This window comes from Oxyura jamaicensis, chromosome 22 (assembly GCF_011077185.1).
Source record: "Oxyura jamaicensis isolate SHBP4307 breed ruddy duck chromosome 22, BPBGC_Ojam_1.0, whole genome shotgun sequence".
NCBI classification, from domain to species: Eukaryota; Metazoa; Chordata; class Aves; order Anseriformes; family Anatidae; genus Oxyura; species Oxyura jamaicensis.
The window spans coordinates 1,675,770-1,700,330 of NC_048914.1; the positions used below are offsets into that span (position 1 = coordinate 1,675,770).

Below are 24,561 nucleotides of genomic sequence, written 5' to 3' on the forward strand. Positions count from 1 at the left end.
GCTGATCAAAGAAAAAATCCAGTCTGGGGAGACTTCTTACTTTGAATACACTCGAACAGAAATCCAATAAAATATTCAATTGAAATCAGTTGGAATCTTTCATTTAGCTGAGAATCAGCTGCGTATTGTTTCTGGAGTTCATCTGCTGTTTATTTGCCTGTCCTGTCATTCAGATTTCTGGACAAATGAAGCTTATTGAGTGCTGAGAGTTTTCTTTTTGCATTTCAGGTTCCAGTTTGAGGTACTCCACATTTGAAAACCTGTCCGTTCACATGAGGGCGTCATTTGGGGAAATTCAGTCCTGATTTACAGATTTATTTCCTTACTGAAAACACCGAGTGGTGCCTGATAGAATTGCACGAAAGCATTAAGGTATGTATCTAATCCACCCTTAAAGTTCCAGGTGCTTATTTTCCTTACATAGAGTATTTGGTGTGGGAAGGGACCACTGGTCATCCATATTCCAGCCGCTTCTGTTCGAAGCAATTCAGCTAGGTCAGGTTCCTTCAGCCTGCCTCCAGTCCCATTTTGAATGTTTCTGATGGTGGAGATTCCATGAACTCTGTGAGCAGTCATCCCATGATGACATTTCCTGTGTCTTGACTTGTGTTCATTGCTTCTTACCACTACGTGCCTCGTTTTTGCAGTGGCTCATGGTTAACGTGGCTCTGAAATCCACAGTATTTAATGTAGGCCACGATTAGGGAACTTGACTGTATCCTGGAGGGTTTGTACGCTTGGTCATAACTGGGGCGCTTGCCTGGGTGACAAGAAAGGTGGTCGTGGGTAAGCCATGGGTGGAATATGAAAAGGTGCAGGTTCTGTTCCAAGTCATTTTACGCATCAAAGAGACATTTTGCGAGGCTTTGGGCACGTCAGTCCTTTGAAGTGCCAGTTCTTGATCTGTTAAATGGGGAGACAGTCATCTTCCCTCTGCACCTTTGCTTAATTGGTAAAGTTCTCTTTTTTCTTACCTTGTGTTTGTGGCTCAACATACAGCTAGGGGAACAGCGTCGCTGGTTGCATGTGCACGCTAAAATAAACGATACGTTCATGCTAAGCTGGGACAAGTGTAGAAGAACACTGAGGAATCCAGAAAGGGTTTTATTGTACGCTGTTTTTAATGTACCAGCCAAATGTTGACAATCAAACGCTTCACATATGAAGAGCTGAGGATGAGAACTTGAATGTATACATTTCCATCAATAATTCACAGGACATTATAGAGTCTCAATGTCAGACGTTGTACCTCTGCGCAGGATGACAGTATATTAATGAAGTTGCTCCAGCCATTACACTCCAATTGCTAATTTATTCATAGTTTACTAGCAGTGGGGAGAGAGGGGGGAAGGAAAAGCCAAGGTCTGAGTTCAGTAGCCCTTGAAACAAAGATTCATGCTAGCTTTATTAGCAACATTTGATTTCTGATTCCTGTCTCTATTTCAGCCGTTGTGAATGAGGCCAGATTAAAAGAAGGGAATTGAAAGCAGCCTGGCTATTCCGATTCGAAGTGGGCCTTTCCACCAAATCATTCCTCTGGAGCTAAGAGCTAACAGAAGTAAGGCAGTCCTGCACAAGTTGATACAGTGAAACACGTTCTCGTTTGCCTGAAAACCTCCCGAGTTCATAGCGTTTTATCCTGTGATTTGAATTGTTACTATTGGCTGGGCCACATAGCTCTGTACTGAAGACTTATCCCTACAAAAATGCCCACCATGAGTTAAAATGTAGTAATGAGCCAAGCTGATTCCTTTGGAGAACTGAAATGCATGCATGTGTGCGGACCCCTTCGATGTCTGTCCTCCTGCACCTGCTACTGTGTCATCGTTGTCCCCCCCCAAACTCTGCTTTCCAGGAAACTCTCCTAAAATAATTCAGGCAAGCAGGGTTCGATTTCCATCACGTTCTTAAATGGCACTCGTTTAAGACTCATTTTAAAACGCAATATAGGTACCATAGAAATCACTACATTAGGCCCCCATAATTATTGTTTTTGCTTGTAAAGTACATTGAAAGAAGTCATTGAAAGCCTTACCAATTAACTTCATACAGATGTCTGCAGTCATCCTCATTTCAGTGGCATCGTGCAAAGTATGTTGAGCAAAATTTGATGTGCAGTCTAGTTCATAAAGTACATGTGCCCGTTTCCATACATAGACTCCTGTTTGGCTGTGTGTGTACGTCACCTAGTCTGCATCCAGTGTGAACACATCTGTCTCTTTCAAAACGCGCCAGATTAGCTTAGAGCATTTGTACACATTTGTAGCCTATAGAATTTCCAGGCTCATCTGAAAAGAAACGACTTGAAGATATTTACATGAAATCCAGACAGGCTAATTGAAGGTGTCAATAACTTCCATCGGGGATAATGCTAAGTGGTTTGAAAGCGTGTCTGATGGGGTAGTGGTGTACTTGGGACCAAAGAGGGTAAAATGTGGCATTATAGGAAAAGTACAAGATCCCAGGTGTCTGTGCAAGATGTTATCCGAGCAGGCTTTGGGCGATGGTGTTCCATGCTGAGAGCATCAACAGCACGTTCCCTTTGTGCTCTGTGCTGGGAAATGTAAACGTTTTAGTGTGCAAAATACTTTGCATATTTGGAAGCAAACGATGCCCCCGTGACAAAATCCTGCATTCACAAGCCTTGTTGGACTCCAGATGTGGAGCGAGGTTCCCTTCGGTGGGCAGATCCAGCAACTGCTTCTCAGCAAATCCCAGAGCTGGGAGGAAATTTGCTTAAAGGTGCAATTTCCAATAACATGGACCTGTCTTGTCCTGGTAACAATCTCTTAATGAAGTGCATAGTCAGTCCTGTGTTGAATAATTGTCCAGCTGGAAGAGTCTCTTCTTCTTGATATTTTAATTAAATATCTCTCTGCCTCAATAGCACTTGGGGATTGCATCGACATAGTCATTTATAGGAGGTCATTGGTTCGGGTCCAGGCTGCTCCGATTCCAGCCAGGCTTGGCGAGTGGCAGTCTGATGCTTAGTATGGAAATCAGTTGGTCATCCTCCTTCGGCGTCTCCTGGACAAACGCACTTGTTGCTGAAGCACCACCACACCTGGCTCTGCTGTAGGCAGTCTCATTGACCTCTTCGCTAGCTCTGCCAACAGTTTGATTTGTGCATTGGAGGTGGAATGATCTTCCCAGCGCTCGTTTCCTGAAATAAAGGATGCCGGTAGGAGAACGTGGAAGTCTGCATTGCAGCTAGCAGGTTGGGATGCTGCTGGCTGGAGAGTTTTATTTATTTACGTACTTATTTCTCCTGGATAATTTGGGGCTTTTAAAATACAAGAGGAAGGTAAAAAGTAAGCACAGGTATTTTCTTACGGTCTCTCTTAGCCTTAGGAAAACCACAGAGACGTTATCAAGAAACCTGTCCCAATTTCCGTCCTTCCCCCTCCCCACTCTGTGCTTGTCATTGAGCTGTTTCTTGGAATTTGCACTTCTTCAGATTCCTGGTGTTGTTTCTCCCGCTACACAACAGCACTTTGCTGCACTTAAGCACTTTCCATGTGCCGTGTATAGAAGAAGAATGTAGAATGAAAATTGCACCTTTAGAGGGAAACGGATCATATTTCATATTAAGACTGTAGTTGTATGTAATTTATGCAGGGCTAACAAATGCTTAATAGCAATTGCATGCATGGTTTGTAGGTGTTAGAGATGGTTAAAACATCATTATAAATCATATGTAGGACTGCAACTGCCAGTTAAGAGTATTAACACATGTAGTGACATTGTATTAACTCTTTACAAACTTCCCAAATAGCGTTGCTATAAAGGATACTCATTTTTAGACTGAACTTAGAAATTAAGTGCATGGTAAAATCAGACAGAGGAGGGCATTTTATTTGGATTGCAGTAAAGAGTTTTGGTGAGATGTTTATTTCACAATTGATCTCATTCAATTAGATTAAACAAACAAATATTAGGTCATCAGAAAGAAAACCCATAGGTTAAGACTGCAGGGAAGGAGAGTAGACTCTGAGACTGATCGTGTAATTGCAAAGAAGTCTCGTTTGGAGTGCACGGCTGACTCAAAGGCTTTGAACTTGTGCTCCCCTCCTTGCTCCCCCTACTTTTATTAACGTTGTTCTGAGGTTGACCATGTTTATCTATTGGGTCTTTGTATTTGCAGAGTTCTTGTCATCATCTCCAACCCTCCTCTTCTACCCCATTGGAGCAAAGAAGCAAAAAAAATCCCTCCAGAAGGCGGTTGCACGGATGGCCATTGATTAACGTGCTTGGGTAAGTCTTCCAGAGGAGCGTGAAATGTCCCCTCTGTGGCCTGAAATGGGCTCGGTTACAATGTTATGGACATGTTTAGTAAATCTTGTCTTGATTTAAAAATGGTCACGTCTGCCGTTCCTGAATGCCAACACTCTCATTCTGCACTTTGAAACATAAATGACTGCACATTAATGCAGCAACCTGATCCTGCAAAGCGTAGATGTTTCCATCTTTAATAACATTAGAGATAAAGACAAGTGACTTCTTAGCCTCTTGATGGTCCCAAAGATTAACCAAATCATAGGACTTCAAATTTATTAACAATTGCCAGATCTGAATTACTTTTATTCAATTAACTAACTCAAGGATCATTTTCAGTAGAAATGATGACCTTAAACACAGCGTGGAAAAGAGGAATGAGATGTGGGTAAATGACATATTATTACATGCTTCAGCATCATCTTGAATTTAGTAAGTGCCATCTAAGTGGGGGAGAGAACTGTTCCACTAACAATTTTATTTTTTTGATACCTTTCGAACTGAATATTTACTGCTTCTCTGATAAATATATGAGTCTGGGGCAGTTTGGTGGCTTCTGCAGTAGCTGGGCCAGGCGTGGTACAAGTCAGCTCTGAAGGATCTGCTTGCATTTAAAAATTGCTGACTTTTAGGGGTTTAGAAGGTTGCCTTCCAGGATTTGGGCCGTTTCTTTCTTTCAGGGTGCAGATAGATAGTGCTGTGATGGGCAGGGCTCTTTCCAGAACCTACATCCAAGATTGGCAGGTGCCAAACGATGGGGGGCTGGGAATGGCGAGGGAATATAAATGTCGAAGATTATCCATCTGATAGATAAAGCCTGAGGATTTAGCTAAACAGAAATTTACTTTGGTACTAACAGATGTCCAGATGTCCTTTGGGATGAATTCATTTATTTAAATCCTATCTGTTTTAATGAAACACTTTGAAAAAGCTGGAATGAAACCTGACTTAAATGCCCACTCCGATTGCTGCCAAAACCCGGCTGCTTGACAAGGGTGGTCCACCAAAAGTGCCTCAAAGCATTCGGCAGTGGTTGACCAGTGCTTCGCTGTTGTCTTTCGTAGGCAAGAGCTTAGCAGCTGCGTGTTCCTTCCTCCCTTGCACCGACGCTGCTGTTTTCTGCAGCTCCCGAGCATCTTATCTGGCTAATCCTAAGTCGAGTTTAATTTTACTCAATTGGCTGCAGTTATGAGAAACTGCAGGGAAAATCTTAAACGTGCTTACCAGCGTGGTGCAATATATTATGAAGAAATAGAGAAATATGATTAAAAGTTGGTTTTCACGTGTGCGATTATTCCTGGATTTTCATACCAAAATTATGGTGGTACAGCAACAAGAACAGTGCGACCCTCGCTGTCTGCCACGGGAAGTTAATGGAAAGTATTTTTAAAGGAAATCTTCCTTTTTTTTTTTTTTTTTCAATCTTAAAATGCCATCTCTTTTCTATTGATCGTTTGTTATGCCTCATAGATCAAAACCTGGCTGGTTTAAAAAGCATGATCACTTTTCAGCAAAGAGCTAAGGTGAAAGAAGTTTGCGTCTGAAAGTTTTGGGCATCTGGGGTTGTGGGTATTTCCCAAGCAAAGTAAGATTTATTTTTTTTCAAAGATTTATTTTTTTTCAAAACGAGGATTCCTCCTGGTGAATTGCTGTGGTTTTTGTCAGGTGGTTTGGTTTTTCTTTTTTCCATTGGAAACGCTTTAACCATTTTTCTCAGTTGACGAAAAGAGGTCAGGTATCCCTCTGGTGAACATTTATCACCGGGAAACTGTCTGCTCAACTCCACGTACGTATTTGTTGCGCTGGAACAGGGGAGGTGGAAGGGAAAACGCCCAGCTCGTGCTGGCAGCACAAGAGGGAAGCACGAAGCTCTCCCAGGTGGCCCAGGCTTCAAAACCGTACGAAGATCCCAGACTGCTCTGCCGAGCGCTGCTCAAAAGCAAATGCTTTGTTTCTTGGCTGTATTTAGTGATGAATTCTTTCAGCCACTGCAGTATTTTTAGAAGCTGTAGGAGTTTTCAAAGAAGGCTTCATAGACTCCTAATCAAATTGATACAGTTGAGGGGCAGGGTATTTTATTTAATTTCATTTCTAATAGCTTACTGAAGAAAAAAAAAAGCATCTCTTTGCATGTGATTACAGACTTGTCTATCACCAAAAGGAGGCAGATATTAAGGGCTGTATATTCTGAACTCCCTAGCAGTATGCACAATTTCAGAGGCAGATTATTATTATTATTATTATTTTTAATAAAACTTCTAAAATACAAATATAAGGGCTCACCTAAGTAGATCTTTCAGGTTTTCCAGGCTGCTCTCCAGCACAGGCCGAAGAGAGATTCTTTTTTCCTCTTCGATTATGCCTTCAAAACTCTGACCATAAATCTTTCCTTGTATGAAGGCAGTATTTTTAAACGACTGTTGAGGAAGGCAAAAATACATGGAAATACTGACAAAAGACAAAGCCATTGGCTTGTTTTTGGGAGCTCAGGACACCACACAGAAATTTCAAACTTAAATATTCCGAAAGAAACGGACAGGAAGGGATAATGAGCACCAAAAAAAATATGTATCTTTGATAAAATAGAAGATGCCAATGATCAAATCCTTCTGTTGAGTGCTCTTGACCTAGAACAGGTCCTAAAATGCAAAGCTCTGGGAGACCCTTTGATCACAGCCACCTTGATGGCAGAAAAAGTGTTCTGTGAGCAAATTCCCTATTGTACCCTGTGTAATGCCATAAAACACGCTCACAGCTTTAGGATGCATCACCATTAACAGCTTAGTCCGCCCCTACTGCAGATTTTGCCTTAATCTGACCCTTTTCCAAGGGCAAAAGCCCCACTGCTCTGGCTTGGAGCATGAAATACACATTGATGTACAGCACAGGGCTGGGGGTCCCCAGTTTATTGCAGGCACATCCAACAAAGAGAGAAGCAGAAGTAGTTTAATCTCGAGGAGCTCATCGGCGCGGTTTTGTGTCGCATTTAGTCGCTCTGTCTCTGGTACGTGTGTGCATGTTAATTCTTTCCGAGGCGAGCTGTTCCTTTGCAGACCGTTGCAGAGTTGCCGTGCGAGTTGCTGTCGTGCCTCGGATGCTCCTCGCTGATTACCTGCTCGCTGCTCAATCAATTCCTTGATGTATTGTTATTTGGCAAATAACAGCGAGGTGAATTTCAAAAAAAAGCAAAAAAAAAAAAGCTTTTGCAACTTGAAATGACATTTAACCAGAGGGCAACCAAAGGGGCAAAGCCCCACGCTGTGTGCCACGGGGATGTGCTGATCCTGTGTGCTGGGGTCACGCCGGGCAGGATGTTTCCTCCAGCCAAGATATTACAGCATATTAAGTCATCGTGATCATTCCTCTCAGAAGGAAGGAGGCGAGACTGTACATCTACTTCGGTTCCTTTTCTTTTCTGGAATCAGACCGTTAGGAAGGTTTCCTGTTCTAGTTTCCTGCTGTCTGCCAAGAACAGGCTTCCGCCTCTCTTAGCACTGTCAGCATTTTCCTTTCTGGTTTGTTCCATGTGCTACATCCCAGCTACCGCGGGTGCTGGTCAGACTGCTGTAGCTTCAGCCACCTTTCGGTCTCCCAAATGCTGGCAGCAGGAAGCATCTTCAGTAGCTTCGGGCTTTATCATCCTGCCCATAAATTCCGTTCCGATTTACGACCCTGTAAACTATTTATTAGAGGTGTCAACTAAGGGATTGGCATTTGGATAGAGAAGCAGGGCTTTCGTTTGAGGAGTTACGTTGTAGTTAGTTGTGGAGTATGGAAGTTTGGAATTGCTGGCTGCCTGTTTATGGCTGGATTGGGCTTCCTAAGGCTCTTGACTGCTTCAGAAGTAATTAAAGCTGAGATGAGACATTTGTCATTAATCAGATAAATTTATAAATAAAAGTAGTTATTAGATGTCTGAGGAAAGAAAATAAAACCTTAATTAAATGAAGAGGAAATGCATCTTGCTGAAGATGGTGTGCCTGTGAGAATGTCTGCTTGGAAAATAAACTGAAGAGCATCCAACAGATGGGCTGGTGTAGGGGCTGTCTTGGCCTGGAGCATGCTCTGCTCCTGGGCGAGATGAAGAGACCAAAGCTGGAACCACCACAGCTGAGGCTCTCTGAGTCTGTGCTTCCCATCAGCTGTTGTAGGTGGCCCAGAGAGCAAAAATCCTTCGGTTGGAGGTATTGGGGTTGTGTCTTCGGCTGCACATTGCGGGATCCGTCGCATGTGTCAGGGTCCACGAGCACCTGATAAAAAAGGACTGGTTGGGAGCAAAGGCATCTGCAAGACTCTCCTGCTGTGGCTGATGTAAGGCTGCAGTTGGAAAGCCGTACTGCTGTGCCTGCCTTCGGAGTAAACGCCTGACAGAGGTAAGGGGAGGACCCCGAATATAGACCGGGCTGAATACAGGCTTTTCCAAAAAGCTCTGGCTCTTAAACACTTCGCCAGTGAGGATTGTTATACGCAGCAACGGCCTGCACTGGAACTGGGCAGTTCTTGCAGCTGTTGTGATTTTCAGAGAAAGGCCGCTCATCTTTATGAAACAGACATTGTCACAGAAACTACGGGTCTGGGGTAGAAGTATTCTGGGAGGATTCTTGTCCTCTATTTTATAGGAGGCCAGACTGGATGACTGTAATTGTTCTTTCTTTGCCTGAAATCTCTAAATCTGTCCAAGAAGTCTAAATGAATTTGTAAAGCCTTGAAAATGCAACTTGAATGCACCCTAATGGCTTAGTAGATCAAGGGGAAGCAGAAAGTACTATTTGCTGCCTGAGCGAGTCGGGAGCTTCGCAGACGTGGATCTGCGATGCCGTGGAGAGGCCAAAACACCTCGTAGGCTCATTTATCCTTCTGGTGTCTTTCCCAGTAAAAAGTGTTATGCTATGCAGGAGTAAATGTAATCTATTGGTGCTATTAATTGCTAAGCTTTTGTACGTGGAAACAAGTTGGTAAGCTGAAAGGCTCAAGGCCAAAGTTCCAAGCATACTTAACAAATATGTATATAAAATGACAGCGTTAGTATTGATCACCAACTTAACTAGACAAATACAGGTTCATTATCATGGAAGAGAAACTATAGATCCCATGGCACACGAACTTATTAGGATGGATAATTTCTCTAGGTAACTCCTGGTCAGGTGGCAGGAGGCTTTGCCAGCTGGACGAGGATCAGCCAAGCACTTAGAACATTTCAGGTTTCTCTGAGCTTGTGTCTCGGTCTGCTCACCGCTCCAAAGAAACAGAATGAAACCACAAACGGGCATTTTCCTCCTCCTTTCCTTGATGAAGTTTGTTTTTTTTTTCGCCACCTATTTGGACTAATTGCAAGTTTCCCATCTTTTTTCTTCTTTGTCAAATGTTTTTTGTCAGAAAATGTAAAAACAAATCAACCAACCAAAAATGCCCCAACCAACCAACCCCCCGCATGTTGTTGAGTGAAAGCTCACTTGGTTTTTTGATTGCCTGCAGTATCAAAGCTTTCTGGCTTAGAGTTCATATTTTCAGTTATGGTATCAGAAGACTTCTACGAAATGAAAAATATTTAAAACTTTTTGTAGAAACGTGGGTTTTTTTTGAGCCTCAATAAGTGCACAGCAGCAGGACAGCTTATGACAACGCTGCTTCAGCTTCATGCGAGATCAAAGGATCCAGGAATCCAGGAAAAGACATCCCCTGGAAATCTGCACGGTTGCTTTAGACATCACTCCTCAGGTCGGTCTGCGATCTGGCAGAGTTTCAAATGGACTCTTCCTGGAGAATTATCAACACGAGGCATAATAGCCGCACACTTCAGCTTTTACCTTCATTGGGAAATTGTATCGTGAATAAATATGAGTGTTAGCTGAAGTGGTACTGCCCGTAATGCAGAGGTAGTTAATACCGATCTGGAAAAAGTCCTTTTGATATCAATTATGGTAATGAAGTTCCGACCCTTGTTTGAGGAAGGTGTGAGCGTAGCTGGCCATTTCAGAGTGAAAACCGGGGATTAATTAGATTTTTCTTATTCAAATCTGGCTCTGATCTGTAGATAGCAACAGGTTCTCATAACAAACAAAAACCATTTTTTATTCGATATGTCACAGTCTGGATGAAGACAGGGGAAAAAGAGTTGGCTTCTATTTTCTATTCTTTATTTTTGTGGATTTATTTATTTTTGTTTTTCAAGGGAGTTTGACTACTTTGCCCATTGTGTCCCAGCCTGTTTGGTCCTGCGGGGGGCGAGGTGCTGGGCACTGGTGAGCTGGGATAGTGGCAGTGGGGTCGCATGGAACCGAAACAGGAGCTCCCAGCCTGCCCTTGAGTTTTATGGGATTTTGTTTTTGTTGTGTTAACGTGGAATAACCAGTACAAGTGCACAGAAACCCCAAGCGATACGGGGTGGAAAACGCTGGGCAGGATGCTGTTCGATGACAAGGGGCAATTTTTAAAAACGAATAACGCAGTGTCGGTTCATACTATTAACAAATAATAATAATAAACCCACCATTTTGGCATCTGAACTCCAGGACAGAGGGAGCAGACCGCACAAGGAAATAAGCTTTAGGAGCCCAGGTTACGAGTGTTAGGGCACGGCACAGCGCTGCCTTGGGATGCTCGAGCTGCCTTGGAAAGCCCAAACGGGCACGACTGTGTTTGCGGGGCCTCCGCCGGGGCGAATGTTCGCTGCTGCTGCTGGTTAACGGGGTAACGAGAGGCTCCGCGGTGCTGCTCTGGCTCCAAATCCCTCTGACATCTTCCTGTCGAAGCGAGGGAGAATGAATTCAAGCCCTGCTAAGCCTGCCAGACGAACAGCAGAAGGTGAAACGCCGTGGAAGTGGCACAGCCCGGATCTCACCGCCAGGGCTGGGGGCTGAAGCCTGCCGAAACCCAGACGGGCGTGAGGAGTCCCTGCCTGGGAGCCGGGGGGGCTGGCGAGAAGGGGGAGTTCTAAGAAAAAAGGTGTCACAGTTCTGCATCTTCAGCTCTGCAGTGCTCGCGAACTCGGTGTTTTTCTGACCAAAAAAAAACACCCAAAAAAAGCATTTGGATTAAAAAGGGAGAAGCAAGCTGCTTTCGGTGTGTTTACAGTCAGACGTGGTGCGTGGAATTAAGTTTCTTTGCTGTGAATGATCAGTTTGGGCATTTCCTGCCCCCCCCCCCCCCTCCTTTAACATGACTTTCACTTTTAATCTGCAGACATCCCCATTCCCGTTCTCACCCCCTGAATGCAGGAAAACAAAAACAGGTCCGAATTTGCCGAAGACAAATATTCAGGTCAGGTGGATTAGACAAAGATCAGCCTGCCAGCTACCCGGGGACCGGGTGTTTTATCGAGTCTTTTACACCCGCCGCGAGAAAATCCCCCAGCTAAACATGTAATCATCCGGGGGAAGGCGAAGGGGTCCGGGGAGGGACGATGGTGGGCAAGGCAATGCTGTGTCTTTAATTTTCTTTTCTGAAGGGAGAAAGTCTGCATAGCAATGACAGGAGCACTTGTTCATGCCTTTAATGTGTGATCTGTTTTCTCCAGTGGAGGGCACTCAGTGTATCACAAACTAGAACATTAGCACCAACAAGCTCCAAAGCATCATCACTCTCTGGAAAGCCTTCTGAATTAGACAAGAGCTGCCTCTCAGCACAGCTACAAAACACTTTAAACCTGACCAGCTAAATGGAGAAACCTTGCCTGCGTAGCTTTTAAACCGGGCTGTCCCCCGGCACGGGAGGCCTGCCTGCTCCGGGAGCTGGGAAGCCGGAGGATGGATCGCTGTGGCTGGCAATGGCAAAAGGCAGCAGCATGAGAGATGCTAGGTACCGGCAAAGATTTTTTGCTTTCTCCCCCAGAAGTTGCTTTACCTTCGCGGTGAGCCGTAGCTTTGACTTGCAGATTGCCACTTAACGCTGCTGCTCCTCTGATGACTTACACAATGGCTCTCAGAGCTTAGAGTCCCTCCCTACCCCCCCTCCCAGACTCCCCCCCATCCTTCGTCCTGTCTTCCCCACCCCCAGCCCCTTCCCTCTCCTTTCCCTTCCTCATCCCCCAAATTCTTGCTTGTCCTCTCTAGGGAACTTTGTGTGGGTTACTGGCATGCACGCTGGATGGCGGTGATGTGAGTGGCAGCCGTGCTGTGACATGAAGATGCTGCTGGTTTGAGGCAAAAGAGACCGGTTTGGAAAAGAGAGAGGCAAAAGGAAGGCAAAAAGGGAAGAGAGCGAAAAAAACAGCTGGAGAGAGGCAAAGGAGGACATTTGTTGATGACAAAAGGATGGGTAAGTGAACTTTTCTTGTTTGTTTGCTAGCACAGCTGCAGCTGGATGGTTTATTTTGCAGTTGGATTATTAGCCCTTCAAGAGAGGAAAACAGCCTAAACAGCAGCAGTGCATTCCTTTGCCAGGTGACTCACTGTACTTGCTATTGTATTTTTAGATCATGTATCCCCCCCCCACCCCCCAGCACACCTTTCCTCCTGCAGTGGTTTCATATGTAATTAATCTGTAATTGCATGCACGGAGTTAGGGGCTGTGGAGAGGACGTTGGCTGTCTGTGCCACCCACCCACACACCTGCAGACACACAGAGAGGTACATACATGCAGGAGGCATGCTCACACCAAATTTCCTCCTGGCTTTATATTCATATTCCATGAGCCTGTAGCGGCATTATTCAGGCTGTCAGCAAGGGCTGTTAACACTTTGCAGTATGTGGGAAGCAGAAGGGGAGGGGGGGGGGAGGATTTTGTTGTATAGGTGCTTCTGAAAAGGCTCATTTGGTCTTTGAAAAGATACCCCTAATATTGCCGCTGGATTTCCAGCAGTCATTTGCCAGTCTTATTTTTTTTCAAGTGTGACAGGTTTATTTCCCTCCCTCCTTCCCCCCAGCCCCCAAGTCTGTAACAGCAAGAACATATTTCTAGCTGGCTGCTGCTGCTGGCACATAGGCAGCAGCAAAAAATGAGGATTTAAATAAAAAATCTAACCATTAAAGTGAATGGCAGAGGCACACAGGCAGGGACGTTTTAGATTAGGAATTATTTCGTCGATTGCCCATTGGTTTAAAATCGGATTAAATAACTGCAGCAAAAAAAAAAAAAAAGACGGTTTTGCAACAAATAATAATTTATCAAGGAGATCCCAGCCCTTAAAATATTTCCTGTTGGAAAAATGCATCTTAATTATTAGCAAGATTGCAACTCTGGACAGAGGCATCAGCCCTCAAATCACTGCAGGCTCAGGAAAGCGTGCGTGTGTTGGATTTTCTGACAGCCCCCCACAACCCCTTCTGTAATTATCCAAGGAATGTAGAAAATATCACTGTGGTCATGCAGCAGCGTTGGTATACATGAGAATTTTGACATCTGCAATGCAAAAATCTTAAAATCAATAGAGCTGTGGAAGAGCTGAAATCCAAATATAGCCCTTTAAACTTTCTGGGTTTGGCTGCTCTTAAGGCAGTGTTTCTATGTAAGTATTTGTATGTTTATTTTCACTGAGGATATGCAATAAATGCATGCCCAGGGCAGTGAATGTGTAGGTATTCCCAGCTACATGGAGATAACTTCTAATCAATATGTGTTAAGGCTAAGACTCATTTTAAAGAAATGTCGTCTAACGTTATCTTGGTATTCAGGTCCCATGCTAGCATTATATGGTATACTTCCCTCTGTGTTGGAACTTTTTCTGTACATCTCCATATATTTTAGGTACGTGAAAATAATGAGCAACTTAAACCTAGTCTTAAAAAAAAAATGACTTAGTGCAAAAAGTAGAGCCTTTGCTTCTTAATTTTACAATAAATACATATTTCAAAGCTGGATCGAACTTTATTATAAGTAGATTTCTCACTTCTTGCAGAAATTTTTGGAGGAATTGAACTTGCAATTGCTTTTATCGAGGAACATATTTAGCACCACGTAAATAGCAGAAGCTTTGGCTCATTTCCTCTCCAGCACTATGGAGCATTCAGCACAGTGACTTGACAAATATGTTTATTGTTAAAACCTCAGCATCTAGTGATAAGGATATAGCAGCAACATTGAGAGATGATGTACAGGAGAAAAGCGAATAGAAAACAGGCTCTTGGCCCTTCTAAGGGATCATAAATCACACAAAAGTAATTGAATAACACGAGCAGGACTGGTGATGGTGCAGGTAGGAGAGATGGCAAGCCAGAAACTCAAAGGACAGGCATTTATACAACAAAAAGTGCAAGACTGGATGCAAACAGGTTGTCTTCCGAATCCACCGCTTTGCTAAAGCCTTATTAGAAACCCCATTGACGTTAGTAATCTGCTGGTGATTTATTTTAATAGCTTTACAATGCACATTTGTTTTCTTTTTAATATTGTAGGTTTCCATTTAATTAAGCAGCTGAGAGGCATGAGTGTGGTGTTAGTGCTACTTCCTATGGTGCTGTTTGTTATGCTTGCGGGGGCTCAGCGAGCTTGCCCCAAGAACTGCAGATGCGATGGCAAGATTGTGTACTGCGAATCTCACGCGTTCAGAGACATCCCTCAGAATATTTCTGGAGGGTCTCAAGGCTTATCGTTACGGTACAACAGCATTCAGAAGCTTAAATCAAATCAGTTTGCGGGCCTGAATCAGCTCATATGGCTTTATCTTGACCATAATTACATCAGCTCCGTGGATGAGGATGCGTTTCAGGGGATCCGCAGGCTGAAGGAATTAATTCTGAGCTCCAACAAAATTACCCATCTGCACAACAAAACGTTTCACCCGGTCCCCAACCTCCGCAACCTGGACCTCTCGTACAACAAGTTGCAGGTGTTGCAGTCCGAGCAGTTCAAGGGCCTCCGTAAACTCCTGATCCTGCATTTGCGGTCTAACTCGCTGAAGACCGTGCCCATCCGCGTTTTCCAAGATTGCCGAAACCTCGATTTTCTGGATTTGGGCTACAACCGCCTGCGGAGCTTATCCCGTAATGCTTTCGCTGGCCTTTTGAAGTTGACGGAGCTCCATTTGGAGCACAACCAGTTTTCTAAGATCAATTTTGCCCACTTCCCACGCCTCTTCAACCTTCGCTCGATTTATTTGCAGTGGAATAGGATCCGGTCTATCAGCCAGGGGTTAACGTGGACTTGGAGTTCCTTGCACAACTTGGATTTATCAGGAAATGACATTACAGGGATAGAGCCCGGGACGTTCCAGTGCCTCCCCAACCTCCAAAAGCTGAACCTGGATTCCAACAAACTCACCAACATCTCTCAGGAGACCATCAACACGTGGATCTCGCTCATCTCCATCACTCTGTCCGGAAATATGTGGGAATGTACTCGAAGCATTTGCCCTCTGTTCACTTGGCTTAAGAATTTCAAGGGAAATAAAGAGAGCACTATGATATGTGCAGGCCCTAAACATATCCAGGGCGAAAAAGTGAGCGATGCCGTGGAAACATATAATATCTGTGCTGAAATCCAGGTGGTGGTTACCGAGAGATCCTATCAGGCGCCCAAAACCCCTCAGAGACCTGTCTTTATCCCCAAACCCACTGTTTCCAAACTTGAAAGCAATCAGCCAACATCCGTGATGCCGAGCCCTTCTGCAGACCTCCCGACGCCTGCAGTGGAGCCAGAGTACGAGCACGTGTCCTTTCACAAAATCATCGCGGGGAGCGTGGCCCTCTTTCTTTCCGTGGCCATGATTTTGTTGGTTATCTACGTGTCGTGGAAGCGCTACCCGGCCAGCATGAAACAGCTCCAGCAGCACTCTCTCATGAAGAGGCGCAGGAAAAAGGCCAGAGAGTCTGAGAGGCAAATGAACTCCCCTTTACAGGAGTATTACGTGGACTACAAGCCAACAAACTCTGAGACCATGGATGTATCCGTTAATGGATCTGGGCCCTGCACGTATACCATCTCTGGCTCCAGGGAATGTGAGGTATGAACCATGATCCTCCTAAAACCATTTCAGCTGCTGGGAAGGAGAGGTAAATGTTTGAAGCTCTTGAGGTGTCTCTAAATGCTAGAAAGATGAATGAGTTGTCTTTGCTTTTGGGTTTGCTCGTTATGAGAGGTTACCTCATTAAATTATAACAATCGGGGAAGTGGCGGCGATGATTTTTGAACAATTCAGACTGAAAGAATTAGATGAAGTTGAAGCAAACAGCTATGATTAAGGCATCAGGAGTGTTGCTCTTCTCATTTGCTCCCATTTTATTATCGGTGACCACAAGAGTCCCATCTTTGGTGTATTGCTAGAAACAGAGCAGTTAACCTTTTCTGTTTGAAAAATAAGCATGGAAACCTCTCTACTCCAGACCCCAAGTCAAATTTTGAAGGTTTTCTTATGTATTTGGCACTAATGCGTAAGTTTTTCTGCATTTTCTGTGTGGTTCAGGAATAAACCTGGGGGCAACAGGACTGCAGCACAGCCTTGGAGTTGAGCGTGTGCTTGTTTTGCTGGATAAGCACAAACATCCGTGCTTCCTCATTAGCTTTTTCTGAACTTGAGCCTTGCAAAGGCCCCAAGTTGAATGATACAGCTACACATATCCGGGTCGAGAGAGATTTCTTACTTGTTTTTATGTATTTTAATTGAGACTGAAGGCTTGCCTTGAGACCCAACTCTACCGGAGTCAGTAATTTCACGTACGAGGCATGCAGTGTTATTTTGACTTAGTAAGTACATGGGAAATCCAAGTAGGAGAAGTTTCTGGTGCTGCTTTTGTCTGTTGTTTTGGAAGAAAATACTGCATTTTTTCATTGCCGTATTGTCGCTGCCACTGTTAAAACGTGTGTGGAGGAAATGTTTCCACTTGTGAATACGGTTGCTTAAAAACACCCGATGAGGAGGGTTTGCGCGGTCCCATCTCAGTTCCCGTTACCTAACCCTGCACGTGATGTGGTTTTGGGGGACCGCGGTGGGTTTCTCTGCCCCGCTGGTGGGCATCCTACCCGAATACATTCTCAGCGTGCTTGCAGCTGCAGTTCCAGGACCCTGAGTTCTGAAAATTGGATGTTTTCCCCTGGAGAAAACAGGGCTTCTGCAAGGCGCCTCGTGTTTGGCACCTGCCCTCCCCAGCTGATTTTGGACCACAGAGCTAAGGGGGTTTGGAAAAGCAGAAGCGTGTGCTGTGGGGCTGCTGTCTCTGTAGTGGTTTTGTCTTCACAAAGGGAAAAACACCTTTCGCACCCCTGTCACCCCGGCCAGTATCGTGCCATTGGAGGTGTGGGGGTTTTGGTTTTGGTTTGTTTTTTTCCTGTTAACAGCACAAGTAGAAAGTAACGGATGCTAACAGAGTTGTTTGGAATTTTCTGTGGTGGTCGCCAGGAGCATTAATTTTACCTGACAGGCTGTCTTCTCGTCGTGCTCGCATTTAACACCCCGGACGTTTCATTAGGTTCAGTACTGCTGCGTGTGATTTACAAGATGCTTTGGAGGACAGCTGAATCCCCGTGCCTTAACTGAAGGTCCCTGTAGCGAAACCCCGATCTGTAACAGGATTTGGATCATGATTGCAGCGCACAAAAGATAAGGGATGCTGTCTGGGAGACTGAAATTCAGGTAATTTGCATTATGGCAGATAAATAAAAGGGCGAGGAGTCCCGCCAGGTCCAGTAACAGGTCGGTATGGCACACGTACATCTCTTGTGCTGATGCTGAGTGTTACTCACAGCTTTAAACACAAGGGGACCCCAGCTCACCTGGTTTCCAGGTGCTAGCGCAGTGCCACAGCACTTCTGCCCAGCTGCTCTGTTCAGGTTGAGATCAGCTGGCGCACAAGTTTGCGGGACTCAACGTGCTTTATCCCGTTTTCCTTGGGATTCTTACTTGGGGTGGAAATCGGGGGGCCTGTACTGAACGCAGCGCAGGCTGTGAGCGCGAGCACGTACCCTCTGCGTTTGCCTGGTGATTTATTACTTGTTGGCTATTAGTAGGAAGATTTCAGGAGGCAGAAAGCAGCAGATCACTGAAGAAGCATGTAGCAACCACGAGCCCCCCCCCCCCCCCCCCCAAAAAAAATACTATCTTCAGCTTGGATTTAACATCCTTCGTCTCCATAGCTACAAGGTTCCGCTTGTGAAAGGACAGATACGCACGGCACAGAACTTAGAAATGGTGAGAAAAAAATCCTTGTGGTATCTTCAGCAGTGGGAGGGCTTTATGCCTGGGGGGGGGGGGGGGGGAATGGAACGTCTCGTTAACCAATAGTTAATTTAGCCAGATGTAGGTGCTTGGGGAAAAGCTATTTCTTGGGACAAGGGAGTCCCAGCACGGGCCCACCCCATTGTAGGTGCAACGTGCTCATTCATTGGGCTCAGCCTGAGGTTTCCCCCAGAAAAAGGACTGCTTAGAGGGAAACGAGTACCTGATCACAACATGGAAGCAGAGCCTTTTGCAGAATTCAGTGCTTACATTTTATTGCTTTTACTCTTTTATTAATATTCTTCAAACAGCTGTCTGCTTTCATATGCTTACCTCCCCACGCACCTGTAAGCGCCGTAGGCATCCAAAGCCTGTGTCTCTGGGGAAAGAAATAACAGGTTAATTCCATTTTAACCTGGGAAGGATGCCTGAGGATGCTCTTTTGTTGGAAGCTGGTGATAACGAATAGCTTCTGAGCGTGGCCTAGGGTTGTATGGGCATGCTCATTACTTCCACAGTGCTGATTTTGGTTTTAGGCACGTCCAGCTCATCTCATGCACAACCTGCCTGCTTTCCATGGCAGAACTGGCTTTGAAACAAGATGCTTAGGCATTTCTGCAGCTGTTTTTTATTTTTATTATTATTATTTTAAAAAAACAGTTACACATGTGAGCAGGTGCTCGTGGTGGTAAGTTCAGCACAGCTTCTGGGCTGCACCAAAGCCTCTCAGGTGTGCCAGGGCTGCCCTGCCTTGGGTCCTTCCATGCAGGTGCGCTTTGCGGGGCTTCGTGAGCCCCGTGCTTTATGAATTATTTCTTGCACTGCAGAGGGAGAGCCAAAGTCAGGCTTGCTGTAAATGGGAGCAACTCTCTTGGCATCAGTGGGATTATAATCACTGACACCTGGCCCGTGGTATTCTATTTAGTCTATTGGCAAAGCTTTCTAAAATAACTGGATGCTTATGATTTTGGCTCTCAGCATCCAGTTAGCAGGCTGCTGCTATCTCATTTTGTTACTTGCTTTGCCTTGTGCAAATGCGTCTTACTCCCCCTCTCTCATATTTATTTGTACGTTTGCTGAACTTCTGGGAGCGCAGAAAGCAACTGTGGATAAAGCAAGCTGTAAGGTTATGTATTCCATACGTAGCACATGCAAAACATCTGCTTCCAGCACACTGAGGTGACGTGGGGAGCAGGAACATTGCTGCAGAAACGTTCCCTTCCCGCTGCTGGGTTATTCATCTCCAATTTCTCAGGCTGGCAGCTACAAAGCAACAACCACCCGACCAACCAAGTGAACATCTTTTGGGTGTTAACTGAGCACAGTGGATGCGAAACCCTTTGAGAGACAACTGCCACAGCCCGTGTGATGTTCCTCTTTGCACTTCCCCGTCTCGAGGTCCAGCCGTGCCCCAGCATTTGGCAGACAAACCCACCTGGGCACACAGAAGCACGCGGCTGCTGTGATGCTCCTGTGTTTTTCATGGGAGTGAAAACCAGGGCACTTGTCGCTTGGATTCATCCCCGCTAAATCAGTCGCACAAAATTATGTTTGCTTTGAATTCTGCATGCTTCCCTCTTGCCAGTGGGAAGACATAGATTGGTAAAGGAGTGTAACATATGCAAACGTATTGGGCTGCTGCTGACCTCCTCCTTTTGAGCCTAATTGAGAAGGAAATGTTGTCACGCCATCGGTGTTTATTATACATGCATTAAGCACCGTACTGGGTTGTTTTGAAGGAGATGCAGAAAGGAAAGAAAGCAAATCCTCTCCGTTGCCCACATGCTCTTTGGTGCAAGGTTCCAGCTCTGCAGAGGCTTTCGTGGTTCCGTGACTCAACTTTGGAAGGGATGCCCAGGGGCTGGGCAGGAGCTGATGGGACACTGGGAGAGAAATCCCTCCGTGGTTTGCCAGATTTGTTTCTTTTTAAGAACGGTGACAGCATTCCTTTAGCCCTACGTTTTTATAAAGCATACTTAGCAAGGACTCCACGGCAGCGGCTTGAGCTTTGGATGGTTTGGGGTAACGGAGAAGGAAGGCGATTCCCTGGGCAGTGCATTGCAAGGAGAAGATCCAGGAGGTGGGAACAGCCCGCTGCCCTCGTTTTAGGGCCAAAGAGGCGCAGTCCTGTTTCCAGTGACTGTTTCGGAGGGCTGTAGGATGGCTGTCGTTCATTCAGCTTTTCCTTTGGTGCCACGGCTCCTCCTCCTTCTCTTTTGCACCTCTCTGTGATTTTAAATGGACTTTGAAGTCCTGCTTCAGGTGTAAACTGAAGGGGGAATCAAGCTGAAGGAACTTTGTCATAAGCTCTGTGTTTGTGTTTGGAGAGCAAGCGAAGGCTAAGCTGCTCGGGCTCCTCCTCGGTGCCATATATCTGAAAGAAATACGTCTGAAGTGGCTGAGAGGTGAAATCTTCTAGGCACAGGACCAGTAAGAGGTTGGAGGAGGAAGTAAATTTTCAAAATGTCTCCAGGATTAGGACCAAAGATAGAAATTTGTGTGTGTTACCCTCAAAGACTTCGTTAACATTCACAGCCTTCTGTATCCTGCTGTTCTACTTAGCATTGCAAGCCTCGTGTCAGTATACAGAAGGCTGTGCTACAGAAGCACTGGAAATGTAGTCATAAATGCACGGGGGCAAATTTTCCAGGGCTCAGCACTTGCAGAGCGTGAGATTTCCCAAAGATATTACCAAAATGACTGGCCGTGTTTCCGGGAGAGCTCAGCCAGCTGCGCATCAGCAGCAATTGAGACGCTGGCTGTAAATTTGAAAAGGGAGCTGCAGGAGGATGCTGAGCGCTTCGGGAAGTCTTACACAACCCTCGTTCAGGTGCCGGGGTGGGAGATGAGCAGATCTAACGTTGGGGCTCGCAAGACGCGTGCTGCTGAGCCGCTCAAAGTGATGTGCTCTGATGCAGTGCAAGAAATCAGTGGCAGAGGAAGCTGAACCCCCATCTCCCAGCTTTTCACAGGGGTGGGACTTCCCTGAGCAGGTTTCAGCCATTGCGTTTGCTCCACTACGGCTCAGCCAGAGGCTGGCAGCTAATGACTGGACTCCGAAACTGCACCGAGGGCTCGTTACAGCAGCCCTGGGCTGGGAGGGGGTAACCAGGAGGACAGCAGCATCCTCCTGCCTCTCCCCACCTCTTCTGCTCCCCTTTCGTTGTCCATCCGCTCGAAACTTTGCCGTGTGCGTTATGCACAGCGAGGAGTGGTGGAACGGAGAGGACGCTGCACTGCGAAAGCTTTGTAGGAGAGCAGAAAATATTTGTATTCCTGTTCTAACCATTGCTCAGGCCCCGTGAAGGATTCCTGCCTTGCTGGAATTGTGACAGATGCAGTTTGCCCTCTCCATCTCTCTCCTTCTCTTCGCTCACCCCTGCTTCTGCCCCAGCTCTGTGATGTGCTGCCAGTATTTTAAGGAGGGGAAAAAAAAAATCAACTCTAGCCCATTATGTGCTTCGGTTCAGGAGGGAGAACGCTAACAGAAATAGGGAGAAACCTGTCAAACCTATTCATTTGTTTCTTCTTTTAGACGCATGCACACAAAAATCTCACTTTAAAGGAGGCAAACAAAGCTTATTAGTAAGCACCCCGCTGCTGGAAACGTTCCTCCACTCTCCTCCAGAACAATAGGGTTGACCTGATTCGTGGTATTGAGCCCGTCACCTTACAGATCCCGCTCGGGAGCTCACGGAGCTGCTCCACGCTCCGCACGCGCCGCTTTACTCCGCTTTTTGGCAGGGATGCTCCGGGACACGTACGGCCAAATAAGCTCAGCTTGCTTGTAGATTTCTCCGCCTACAAAAAGAAAAAAAAGCTGAAGACTGGATCAGCGGTAGGGATTTCCTGGGGGTTGTTGCCTCTGCACCGAGCCGCAGATTGCAGCTCTGTTGGAAGCCAGAGGATGCTGCGGAAGGGATGGGGCAGGAGGGGGTTAATGGTGGGGACGTTGCCTTCTCGGCCTGATGAATTGGTTTCGTCTTCGCCTTTTTGAGTCATGTAAAAGTGCAAAGGAAACAGGAAGCTCTTGCTAGTAGATGTAGCAGCCGGAGAGCTGCCGTGGGCGCTCACATGGAAACCCTTCTGCCTGCAAGACTGGGAGAAGGTAGGGAAGGTGAAAGGCCAGGCTGTATCTGTAAGCTCTTCCCCTCCGTGGCATGTTGGAGCTACAGCAAAATCAAAGTATCTGAGTTGGAAGGGACCCACAAGGATCACGGTTCCTTAGTTCAAGTATTTTAGTTGATTATTTTAAGAGGTTCATTAGATACATCTAAACATCGTTGGCTACAGCATAAGAAATTCACAGATGCTGGCAAGCCAGGAAGCTCAGTGCTCCAAGGCAGTCTGTGTCCCTGGGTGACATCCTATGGCATTGTGAGGATGCTTGGACTTAGCTTTTTTGGTTCCTATACTTATGGCAGAAAAAAAAAATGTCGTTTTGCCTAATATTTTTAATCTGTAGATCTCAAAACTCATCAGATAAATAAGATTTTTTTCTAATTTTTAGTTTCTGCTCCACGCAGATCTTATGCAACAGCTTTTTGCTGTTCAGCTTCCATTCTTTTTCTCTTCTTTCCTTCTCACTGTGTTATTTCATTTCCTTGGAAATACAGAAAAATAGAAGCAAAAATAACGTTCGTGTTCTTAACCTGTGGGGAAGAGTAACACGAGCAGAGGTGGGCTGTTGCTGTTGTATACTTGTATGTATTTGGTTTGTGGAGAGACCTGAAACAGGGAGAACTGACCTTAATACATGAGTTTTGATTCCGATCCTGAAATTTCCAGGTTCTTTTGTGATGTAACAGTATTCAGTATTTTGTGTCTGAACATCTCAACTGCATGGCGAGAGTGCTGTATCAGGAGAAAAATTACATGGTTTTGAGAAGTCGGCGTGTCTTAAACCTGTTGTGGGGGCATGTCCTTCACTGCAACAGGCAGAGCTTGGAAATCAGGTAGTGCACAGAGATCTTCTGATACATCCAGCACTGGGGGTGTGCGCAGTGCTTCCTGTTGCTTACAGGTATAGAAACACATTGTGGAAAAATCAATCCCGCTCTCCAGTTTTTGACAGACAAGAAAAGAACCGGTTTTAAGGCAAAAGCTTGATTATTTTTGTTGGGGTGATCCGGGTAAGTATGGCACAGAAAGTGGAAACGGAGACCTGAAGAGCAGTTTACTTTCAGGAGGTGAGTTTACCAGTGAGGACTGAGATCCCGGATTTAAGAAACCTTGGAAAATATCCTATCTAGCGGACGACTCCAGCTCTTGTGTAGGAAAAAGGCCATTCCTCTCCAGATTAAACTCTCCCCTGGGCATGAGGCCAGGGAAGGACCTACTTGTCACTGACAGCAAGCGTCAAGGTCTCCGTGGGAAGGTCACCGTCGCTCTACGTGCCTTGCACCCTCGTGCATCCTAACTCCACTTTTTTTTTCAAACTTTTCTAATGCGTACGCTGTCTTTGATGAATGGACTTGAGTTGTGTGGCTTTGCTCATTTTCAAACTCAGTTCTCGTATAAAAAATCAGCTCTCCTTCTGTGTGATGGCCTCTGAAACCCCAGATGATTCTTCACTGCTCTCATCTTCCGCTAGCACATCCGTTTGGATTATCTTTGTGTCATGATGGATGCTTTAAAAGGAACCAACAAGGCCATCAAATTCTTGCCCTGGTTGCACTAGCATTTGTAAATGTTCTAAATCATCTTGGGCCTGAAATGTGCTACTTCTGAAATTTAGAACGATGTGATTGCCTGAAGCCTCTCCATGTGTTAATTAAATCATCATAATTGTGGTTTCTTGAGACTGACAGGTTATAAATAGTTTTTCTTTGCCCCCTCCTGCGGTAATTTGGTATGAGTGACAGGCAAAACCCACTATTGTTCAAACTGTACCTCTGACACCGGCCTTCCCATTCCGACTCCATTTCTTTGCTATTATTTGATTGTCCTGAAATAATCGACAGTGTCATTCTTAAAGGCTAGTTAATTACCATGTACTTTTCACATTACGTGGAGATGAGAGAAATGATTTTTCTGGGTCATCATTATCCATTTAATTTAACAGAACGTTATTAAGGAGGACTGGAGGTCGGGACAGATGTTCGGTGCCTGCACGTAGACACACATGGCCAAGCGTATGTACATAAAGAACAAGTCCTAAGACGTTTTAATCGCAATTTCATTTCCATGTATAACGTCT

The 24,561-nt window shown here is 45.4% G+C and overlaps 1 protein-coding gene across 4 annotated transcripts in view; it reads left to right on the forward strand.

Moving 5' to 3' along the window:
• The first annotated feature begins 11,781 nt into the window (after positions 1-11,781).
• Positions 11,782-24,561, forward strand: part of LRRTM4 (leucine rich repeat transmembrane neuronal 4) — a 204,976-nt gene continuing 192,196 nt past the window's right edge. Inside the window, exons 1-3 of one of the 4 annotated variants that reach the window (XM_035345060.1) lie at positions 11,782-12,072; positions 12,327-12,531; positions 14,608-16,154. In XM_035345060.1, the coding sequence (XP_035200951.1) occupies positions 12,528-12,531; positions 14,608-16,154 (1,551 nt within the window). In that variant the 5' untranslated portion in view covers positions 11,782-12,072; positions 12,327-12,527. Of the gene's footprint in view, positions 12,125-12,326; positions 12,532-14,607; positions 16,204-24,561 lie in introns of all 4 variants that reach the window. The other 3 variants (XM_035345062.1, XR_004755779.1, XM_035345061.1) reach the window with 3 other exon arrangements.